An 11,150-nucleotide genomic window follows, 5' to 3' on the forward strand; every position below is an offset into this window, starting at 1 on the left:
AATCTCATTGATGCCCAACATCCACACACCACCACCACTGCCCCCCCATCCAGCATTGACGTCCACAGAAGAGTAACTGGAGCCATTCATGTGGAGGCGGAGGACGTATAGCGCTGTGAATCAGACGGTAACACAATATACTCGAAGGAAGCTTTAAAAATGCATCGCCTATGTAAAGACTTTCCAAAATAATGAGGGAAAACATTTGAATTGAAAATAATAATGCATTGAAAAAGACAAATACCTGGAAAAGTATTTTCAATTTAAAAATAAAAAAGCTGGTGCACATCCTAAAACTGAAAGTGTTGGTATTGCAGTATTGCAGTATCTTTTACTACTTCGCCATATTTGACCACTCTTCCATGCTCCAAATGTGTCTGATTGCCAGGGCATCTTGTGTGCGTAGCCCCCATTTTGGTCATCCCATACAAAAATACCATATTGAGCTGAATATAAGATGACGCAGATTATAAGACAACTTTTATTTTTTGGTAAAAATGCCTTGGGGATAGGTCATTTGGCGCCACCTGCTGGTTTGGATGTACAGTCGTCCCTTGCTACATCGTGTTTTGAACATCGCTTCTCACTCTATTGCTGAAAAATTAGTTTTGCATTTGACTATGGCCTATTATTAGTAAAAAACATATTGAAAGACAAGTTATATGTAGTATTCTGGTCAGTAGGCATTGGTAGTTATATTGATGAGCCATGCCATTTGATCAGATTACCTTTACATTGCATGAAGTCAGCCATAGCATGTCTGACATGACAGTTGAAAAACAGTTCTCTCATTCTGTGTGGAAGTGGTACATTTTTGGCTTCATACCTTGTCCTATTCCATTTCTTAAGTTTAGAACAAATTAATTGGAGGCCCTTTTCTGTCCTGGAGACTGGGACAAAATTACTGTTTTGGGGGGGTTTGGGACCCCCAAAAAGGGTGTCCTTTTTTGTCTGCTTCATAAGAGCAACCTAAAAAATGGGGGCCTAAAAAAAGTGTACAAAACCATCAGAAATGCGCCGCTTGTTGGCTTTACTGGTCTCGTAAATAGAAATATGGATTTTTGCATACAAAAAAGTACATCTTCAGTTCATATCAATGTGTATATTTATTCTGTGGTAATTTATATGAACTTTAGGAAAAAGCTGTGTGTGTTCACTTTCTATATCGGTCAAAGAGGTGTCACATTACTGAACTCGGTCACGAGCGGCTTAGTGTTACGTCCCCTCTCGTCCCGAAATAGATCATGTGGTTCTGTCTCTACAGGGCCCGTGTGAACAAAGCCTCTTTTTCTTCCCAGTGAAGGACCAGCATCAATGCGGTGAGTCACTGTGCTAGATCCACTTTCTTTTCAATGACATCTTAACTTATATGAATGTGTAGGTGGGGGGGCTTTCCCCATCCATTACCCACCTTTAACATTTAGTGGCTGTAAGGTGGAAGAATTGACCTGAATGTCACTATTCATGAGTCATCCTGCAAGGTGTCGTTTATTTGGCATTTGATTAGATGTACATCTACCTCAGAAAACTCACCCCCCATACAAACAGAGCATTGTCTAATTTATAGGCTGCCAAATAAAAGACAAAAAGACAGTAAAATCAGTCCAGTCGTCACCATCACACAGTACAGTGGAGAATGTAGCGTTGCTCACATCCAGAGATTAGGATGTCGTTAAAACAAAACCCCCGAAAAAGACACTGTACAGAAAACACTGTCTCCACCAAAAAGAAAGAAAAATGTCTCAGCATGCATGCAAAATATTTAGAAAATACATGCACTGCAGACAACCAAAGAAACAATGGAAAAAAATAAAAAACCATCTCAACCACATGCACTATTCTCTGGAGGGTCTGACTGGGGATTGTCAAAAGCCAAAACAAGGAGAAATAAGCATTAATCATTAAAGGGGGGGTGATAGGCAGGTGGAACGATTGTCATCATGAAAGGGTGGGTGGGGTTTAACTCGTTATGCTTTTCTAACTGCAATGAAGATAATCATAGGATTCCCACCAAGAAGAAAAGAGGATCAGTGTGCACTAAACATGGTTCAGTTAGCAAACTATCCACAGAGGGGCGCTAATGTAACGTCATGATTGAAAATAATGGAAATGGTTCAACAAAAAGCATCTTGCTCATTCCTCACTGCACAACAATTCATGCCGAGTTCAGGCTCCTTCTAACCAAAGAAAACTAAATCAGTACCACAAACATCACCATCTGTGTCTGTGAAAAGTAAAAATAAAACATTGTGGCTTTATCAAACCCTTTCATGTGGCGACAGGGCCACACACATAGCAGTCAATTACGAAAGTGAGACGGTAGCAGTGCTGCTTTCACTCAAAAGCAGAGCATGATGGGAAAAGAGAGCGTGAGCTGTCATTAATGTTTATCCTTTCAAGGGACAAGACACACCGCCCCTGGCTTATTTACATGTGGGCCTCCTGACCAATCAGTATAAAAGCAGGCTGCCCAGCCTTTCTGTACACAAACAGTCCTCTCTGCTCTAGTGTGTCTGTACAACTCCTTTATTTGCCTCTTCTCGTGTAGTCTTATACTACCGTGCTGAGGGAAGAAACGCAGTCGGGCTGTGAGGGCCCATCCGTTGGGGTGTCAGGCCCCACCAGGAGGGTGCTGCTGTCGATGGAGTCCTCCCTCTCCTGAGTGGAGGGTGGCTGGGAGTCCGGCACAGGGACAACAGGGGCGTTGGGTGCATCGGCGGCCTGGAGTCCATCCACCATGACAGTCATATGGCTTGGCATCATGGCGATGCCGCCGTGTCCTGTGATAATGACAGGAGAGATTCTAAATATTTGTGACCACACTGATTGGTTAGTCATGTAGGGAATCCTCTACCCTTTGGTAAAGATGGAACTTCAGCATCCCTTTGTGGTTGCAAAAGCATGCATTTTTTAAAAACATAGTTCAGAATACTTGTATCAGCATCATTAATGAATGTTAATTAAAGGGTACCTCCACCGCCCAGTAATGGTCTAACAGCTACCCCTGAGATAAAGAATTGAGCCTTGCCTAGGTCAACGTAAAGGAGGCTGTCTGGGTTGATGGAGGCCTCGTATGGAGGAGGTGGGTCGTCCGGATGCTGGATGTCTGGATACTTGTAGGCCACGTAGGGCGGAGGAGGCTCCTGGAAGTGGAAAGCGCCACCCTCGCCATCGTCGGACAGATGCAGGGGAGTGAGGCCGGTCCCGAATGCGTCAGGGCCATAGTCAAAGCCTGGGACGCGTCTTCCCAGATTGAAGTGGTGCACTGGGACGTAGAGAAAGAGAGAAGAAACAGTATTTGAAGAGCCGTCTAGTTTCACAGACTAAAAGGTCCCATATTATGAAAAATTGGGTACAGCCCACCCTGTGTACAGCATGCCAGCAAAAATGCAGGCTTCGCTACACGTCTTAAAATAAAGCCTGAAGCTCTGACAACTATCCGTCAGGTAGCTGCAGATGTGGGAGCTGTAGATTCATTTTGTTTTTCTTCAGCTAACTTAAGCTAACCTAATATGATGTGGCTAATAAAATGTTAGCACAGACAAGACAAGAGCTAAGGTAGTTGTCGCTAACGTTTGCTTTAACACCTAGCTTGATGAGCCCACCTTGATTATACACTTTAAGAAGGACGGCTTTGCTACACATCTTGAAAATAATAATAAAACAGAAGGCTTGATGCTCACAGTTTCCTCCAATAAGCGTCTCTATACGGTCCCGCCTCCGCTGTCTCAGCCTGTGCACCATGAAGAGAAGCAGTGAGAGGATGAGGAAAGACGAGATGCAGCTGACGATCAGTCTCATCCCGCTGGCCATGGAGTCAAACAGACTGTTTCCATCTGAGGGGAAAATATAAAACAAAAGTTTATATTTGTGGCAGTGCTTCTCAATAGGCGGCCCGCTAAATATCACCCAAAAATAAAGTGCAACCATGCAGTGCTTGTTCATGCAGTACTTCCTCTGCTCTGCAGGGGGCAACAGTGAGGTCTATGTGTCAGCAATAGGAGACAGCTAGCATTTAAACAAGCGGCTGGATTGACCAGAAATGCAGTGGGGAATCCATGTGTTTACTCTGTAACTAAATAAGCATTGTTTCAAATGCTTATAATCTGGAGGCACTATGAGGCAGCCCATCCCCCATGCTCCCACCATGCTCCCACACTGACGGTAGGGCAACTCTGGAGTTTTAAATTTGGACTCATGCAAGACCATTTAGCCAGCGTACTATTTTGACCCTCGCTGTCTGGCAAGAAAATGTGGATAATTGTAATAATTGGTATTTTCCGCCACACACGGAGTGAGGTATACCTGGATCCAGGCAGGTGAACTTGCAGCACTCTTTCGGATCCTTGCGGAAGTGCTGGCACCCCTGCGGCCGCTCGCACAGCGCAGCCACACACATCTCGGGCTCCCCGTCGTGACACGTGCAGCTCAGACACGGGTCGTCGCCCTTTGGCGTGAAGTAGTAGCCCTCGTTCACCACGTTGTCTTTGATGTCCACACAGGTTTGTCCTGCAGACAATTGTCAAGTCAGGCATCACGTTTATGCTGTATTTATATTTTGATTAAGATGATGACACCTGACAATTAACTGGAGAGAATTTTAAAAAAATCATACAAAAATAATATTGCACTTCTTATGCGGCGAGGTGTTATTAATATTAATACTCATTCAAGTGGCACCAAAGTTCTGCAGTGCTATTTGAAACTGGCTTTCATTGATGATGAACTGCCATGGTGGTTAGTACATTGTGGTGAGCTTGAGATGAACAGGAACAACCCGCAAGGCATGCTGGGGAACCTTCCAGTTGATACTCTTTCACACATGCTAGACCTCCCTGCATACTACAATATGCAAATTGAGCATATTGAGCATATTGAAAATATGGATACACTGACGACGAACCAGAACAGGAACCTTATTATTGTGTTGTGTGCGACAAGGTATTGGCAAAGGAGACCATCAAGGCTTAAGGCTGTCATGTGACCACATGCTGAAATATAAATTCACAGAGGTAAGCCTCTCTCAGTTTGTGATTAAAAAGCTGCTGTTGCAAAGGATGTTTCCAAGCTATTATTAAACTTGCGTTGGTCTACTTCGTTAAACAGGAAAAAAACATACATTTAAATCATTTTGAATCACACTTCAGATGTAGCAACTAAAAACACTTAATAAGAAGAATTTGAAGTTTATACATAAAAACATGCTGTTCCTGAAATCTTCATTAACTTCTTTTGTGCTGGCACAGTGTGTTATTATGTGCTACCTTGTGATGCTAGGTCCTGCAGCCAAATCAGCTGAGAACCACTATATTTAGAGGATAGCAAAAACATGAAAAAATGTGCACATACTGCGCTTGCAGAGAAAGGGGAACTTCTCGTAGCAGTTTTCGGCGTGCCAACTGTGCAGCCCTCGTTCGTTCATGCCCTTGAGCTGGAAGCGCTGCAGCTGGGCACAGAAGACATTGTCCTGGCTGAGCGAAGCTTCACCCAAATTGGCGAGACCCTCGGGTGGTAGAAACACTTGCATGGGCCCTGGGCAAAAAGACACCGTATTTTACACACACTGCCCTGTTGGCTTTGACTCTGTTTTGAACAAGCGCAGATTTATTACCTTTATAAGCAACCTCCCAGCGGCCCTTCAGGGAGTGGTTCTGATTGGTGATCACATACTGGTATCCTACCCAGAACCTGAAATATACAATACACTGATGACTGCATCATACCATCTTATTCAACTTTGTTTAAAACAGAATCAAAAATAATGAATGTGAAGGGACGGCGTGTCAAAAGACCCATGGGGACATTCTGTGCCAAATAACATTTTTGGAAGCAAACGTTCCGGGAAACTCACTTGCACTGGTCTCTGCGTTCGCATTCTTGGTCCTCAAAGTCCACTTCAATCCTCAGGATAAACTGAAGCTCTTCGTCTGTGACAAAGGTAGCCAGCGAGCCGTTGACTTTCTGACACGTGTCCACGGCCTGCCAGTAGTTCTCGCTGCGCTGGTACACTTTGTAGCAGCTAGCTGTCTTCTCGTAGTGGTGCCACCCACTGGGGCATTTCTCTGGAGGAAGCAAAGGACGTATTGATTGTTGTTTCGGCTGTTTTGTAATTCAATTTTTTTTTAAATACAGAAAAAAGGAACACTTACTGTTGAAACGCACAGGCTGAGCCACGCCCATGACGTCATCAACCTGGTCGTACCCTTGGCCGAAACGAAACCGTTCTTCCTTTATTGCTAAAAAAACATCACAGTCAAAAAGTTATAGCACATATCACCAGGTAAAAACGATGCAATACATAAAGCGCACCTCCATGTGGAGTGTAAATAGACATACAGATAGAACCACACTAAAACTATAATGGTTTGTGTGCACATGGAGGTAAGGAGAACTCAAAAAAACTGGACTTTTTCTAAATAAATATCATGACGTCACTACTATTAACAGAACATTTGAATGAATAACAGTGGCTCAGAAGTACAACCCATGCTCGACAACAGATGAGAACAGAACGTAATGACTCAAAGCAACAGCTTCCTGTGAAGCTGCTCCTCAGTCCCTGCGTCACGGATGACCTTTGGCTGATGTTTGGTCTAGTTTGCCCAAATGTAGGCATGATTGGTTCGCATTAATAAAATGCAAGGGAAGGAAAAACATCCAGATCTGCTTCCGACTACACAGAACGCACTGTTCATGCAGACAGCTCTTGTGTATATTGTTGTGACCTACTGGAGAATGAAAGGAGTTCCTTACAGCGTGCATTGAAAACATGCACAACTATGGCTGTACAGAGGTCACATGCCGATCTCAATCCCGTCAGTAATACCCATTATGTGGACAGAGATCTGGGGATAAGGACTCTGGATTACAGAAGGGCAAAACAATAGGATTTCAGTGATTCATCTCTCCGTGTCAAAGAGATCAAGAAAAAGAGACGGACACGTGCGACCACTTAAACCCCGCCTCCATCTGCCATCTGATGCCGACTGGCGAAATGATATCGGCGACCGGACAACTGGTTGCTTCCTGATGTCAAGAGAAGAGGAAATACTCACGAGGGCAGTCCATCTCATCGCTCTGGTCCTCACACGCTGTCCAGCCATCGCACTGCCAGGACATGGGGATACACTGCATCTTCCCGCTGCGGCAGGCGAACTGCCCGGGACTGCAGCGCTGCTCTGAAACATCAAAGATGGCATACTGTTAACTATGAAAGAATATGCAGAAATACTGCATTGGACTTCAAGATCAGCTGTTCCAACTATTAATCACAGAGGAACTGCAGAACAGTAGCAAAAGGAGGCCTGTCACACATAGATCCGAAACGGATGCTAATACTGTATCGGACTTCAAGAACAGCATGGAACGGCGGAAGCTCTGTGCTTAAACCTCTTACAGACCAATATGAAGATTATACCACTAACAAGCTAACTTCACCACCAGCCTGGGGAACCTCGGTCCATTCACTTTAGTTAAAACAACCCCCCCGAAAGAAAACTATGCCTCAGGACACATTGTATCAACAGTTGGCCAAAACACAGGTGGTTCACCTAGAATGAAGCGAGACCACCCACTCGTCCCACCCATTCCTTTCAAAAGCACATCACCAGACCGAATAATCTGATTGCATCACAACAAATGTGTGCAAGAATATTTTGCACCTCAGGTTCTACTGGGAAAAACAAACAAACATAATGATGCTTCTTTTCCTTGGCTCAGTCACATATTGTGTGTTCACATCCACATCACCCAACTTGTTCGGCGAAGAAATCGGGTCACCAAAACATGATTCAAGAAGCTCTCACTTTGTATGACACACACCGACGCACAGGCTGGTCCTGTTACATTCCCAGTTTCCCACAAGTCATCTTTTTTAGAACTGTTAGATGGAACACTTTATGCAAGAACACCTCTGTGGTGCCAAAATGCGCTTTGAAGGGTGCGGTAACGCTAACGCTAAGTGGATTGAGGCGCATTACAGACACGCCCGCAGTCTGCCAGGGGACACACTTGGACAGTGTGAATCACGATGTAATAGAGAACATTTGGGACCATCAAGCGAGTCAATGTTAGCGCTTGAAAGCTTTTTCAGATGTTAAGTTAATCTTATTAAAGCTACCTGCATTACGCCATTCTAAACCTGTGAAATTATAGTCCTCCATCATCTTTAACGCAATTGAGTGTGCTAATTTATTGAATGCACTCATTTAAGAAGGACCACTACAGAACACGCCATAGAATGACAACCTCTGTCTACATTTTGCCAACGAGCTAAAAATCTCTCACAGAGATTGCAATTTTTTTCCTACAGGCTTTGCATTTTGTGGCGTCAAGTGTTCAGACGAGTAAACACTTGGTGCCACAGGATGGGAGAAGTGAGTCTCTGCATCTCTTACATAACACAGGAAAATACAACAAGGGAGTGACAGTAACATAGCTTTGGCATGCTTTTTTTTAAAAAAAAAAAAGAACCTACAGCTGCAATTTGGATTAAGTAAGATTATTGTATCGAATGTGGTCATCAAACATGAGGATTAATGCCGTAAACTTTTGCTGCATCATCTCATCTCATGCAGAAGTCATCTAATGCAGAAGTCATCTAATGTGGCTCCTCTTCTTCATCACATCTTCTGTGATGCTGTAGCAAACGCCATCAAGCCTCATTGTCCAACCCCCTTTCCCCCCGGGCAGCAATCTATCTATGGCAACGAGGAACTTGATGACATCATCGTTAATTGGTCATGACGTATGTGCATATAATGTGAATGGACACAAAGACAAAAGGTGAGCAAAACAAAAACTATGTTTAGAGATACAAATGAACTTTCTTCGGGTGTTTTCCTACACACCTTACTGCGAGACCAAAATTGCTAAATTGGAAATACTAAGCCCTCCTGCTACATCTTCTTAGAAGCAGCGTCATGAGGCCATCTACTGTACAGAATTGGAACGACAGTAACGGTTTTATAATGCGAGGCCGAACAGTTAGCTTCAAATTTAATGGTAGCAGTATGTAAAACACTGATCCTCCATGTCAAGGTTTGTTATTCCAAACTGAATTGTGTTGAATTGGAAAAACCCTGGGCCCGGAAACACCAAGAAAACACTCTGGCAAGGAAACCGCTTCCCCAAGAAATACCTCTACTCGAGTGGCACTAATACGGTAATCTATCCGGAGGGGGGGTTGTGTCTTAGCCGTTCCAAATGTTCTCTGTAAAGTCTAACAAGGATATATCTGCCCTCTGGCAATATCTAGCACCACCTTTGTGGTGGATACACGACTCTTTAACAATCAAACATCTGGGGTTTGCAGAAAATAGTCACCAGTCCATCTCGGGTCTTTTTGGTTGAATATTTGCAAACCACAGTCCATCTGATGTGCGTTGGCGTATCATCGGAAGAAGCTAAAACTCATCAATTATAAGCAATCAGAGGTCACTTTGGTTGATTGCCCTTATGCTGATGCAGAAAAGGGCATTCACCGCATGTGTTCATTAATCTGGTCTGGAGGTCACACATTTGAGGACAATGCATGTGTTCAACCATAATCTGATCGTATCCACTCAACTGTAAATATCACAAGACCAGTTTTAAGACAAACAACACGCACAGCAGTTCAGATTTGATGTGCCCTACAAGCACTTTGTGTTTGGATTGTAACCACACTGGTATACAGTAGCAAACATGAGGTAAAGTACATTAAACATTAAGCAGTGTAGTACTGCAATGTATCTCACAGTGGGGTGCTTCTAATATTGTGCTCCGCTTGTGTAGTAGCTAAGCAAGTTATTAGAAACAGCTCTCAGTAGGACTTCTAACACCCATGCAATCTTCTCATAAGGTGTTGCAGATGATGATGATGTACGTGATCAATATTGATCAATATTACTGTATTTACATAGTATATATCATTTATAACGTTTTGTGGGTTGAATATTGAGGCTGAATGATAAGCCAAAGTAGATACAGGAAAATTAATCTTAAATGCAAACTTGAGTTAGGTAAATAAACAAAAAAAGCTGTGGAATAAGGGCATACCTGGCCTGTTGAATAGACTTTACATTGTTACTTAATTTGCTTTTCCACATATTCATTGTAATAAAAAAGGGTAGCTAAAGATGAAACAAGTAGTGATTTTTACAGAAAATATTATATCTGACCGTTCATGATATGCACGCTGGATGTTTGTTAAACTATTAACGGCTTCAGAGGCAACACTGCAACGCCGCACGCGGAAGAACAGCAGCGGATAGAAAAACACTCGAGCCCCTGGTCGGTGTAGGCCTCTCCGCCTTAAACTACAGCGTTTCGGCTTCGTCTACTAACCATGCAAAGTAAAATGGGGTAATGAAACCACAATACTAATGCGTTTACCTGGCCGTGGTGGGTCCGCTAATGTGAGGCCAAAGAGCAGAGAGAAGAGGACGAAACTGCTGCTGTCAGCCTTTGGCAACATTTATCCTCCATTCATAGTCACTCCTTTATCCAGAAATGTAAACCATATACACAGTGGAAGCTGCGCGACCGTCGACCTCTCACGATCTATCCAGTTAAACGCCGGTTTACCCCCTTTTACCCACTCAAATAAAGGCCAGCGATGGTATATAATGTTTAAAGGGCATAGTATTAGGAGGGGGCGAGAGATTATGGGCGCTCAGTCGGAGGAAGCTAACGTTAGCTCGACTGTTACAAATCGCCGTCCTCCAGTCCTCATCCAAGATGGCCGCCTCCTCCCATCACAACAATCCCGAACACCCAACACACCAAGCGGCAGTCGGTCCGGGCGGAGTTTAGCCGATTACGTTCACATTTGACACACATGGAGATTAGCATGCCGGAAATACATCCAAAAATTGTATTACTGCACGCCGGCAGGGGAGCGGTGGCACAAAATATCCCACCTCACCTCAGTAGTGACTTGTAAAAACGCAACTTTAGCAATAAAACTGATTATTGTATGAACAGTAGTAAATGTAGTTTGAGTAGAGTTAACCGATAAAGTATGCAAAGTTAAATTTCAGTAAATCTTTGCTTAATATGTATGATTATTTAATGTAATCTTCGGTGTTCCCACGTACCACAAGTGGCACCAGTACCGCCGGTTGAGGATCAAACATAATTCTAGCATTTCTATCACCTTTATACAGCAA

General features: G+C 43.6%; 1 protein-coding gene across 1 annotated transcript; it reads right to left on the minus strand.

Moving 5' to 3' along the window:
* Positions 1 to 1,461: 1,461 nt before the first annotated feature.
* dgcr2 (DiGeorge syndrome critical region gene 2) lies at positions 1,462 to 10,774 on the minus strand. The gene is made up of 10 exons (XM_058064803.1): positions 10,375 to 10,774; positions 7,056 to 7,178; positions 6,150 to 6,236; positions 5,852 to 6,062; positions 5,612 to 5,688; positions 5,350 to 5,532; positions 4,306 to 4,509; positions 3,684 to 3,836; positions 3,029 to 3,265; positions 1,462 to 2,780 (listed from the first exon to the last, which is right to left on the minus strand). The coding sequence occupies exons 1-10, from the start codon at positions 10,454 to 10,456 to the stop codon at positions 2,551 to 2,553; spliced, it is 1,587 nt and encodes a 528-aa protein (XP_057920786.1). The 5' UTR covers positions 10,457 to 10,774; the 3' UTR covers positions 1,462 to 2,550.
* Positions 10,775 to 11,150: the final 376 nt, after the last annotated feature.

This window comes from Doryrhamphus excisus, chromosome 2, assembly GCF_030265055.1.
Source record: "Doryrhamphus excisus isolate RoL2022-K1 chromosome 2, RoL_Dexc_1.0, whole genome shotgun sequence".
Taxonomy (NCBI): Eukaryota; Metazoa; Chordata; class Actinopteri; order Syngnathiformes; family Syngnathidae; genus Doryrhamphus; species Doryrhamphus excisus.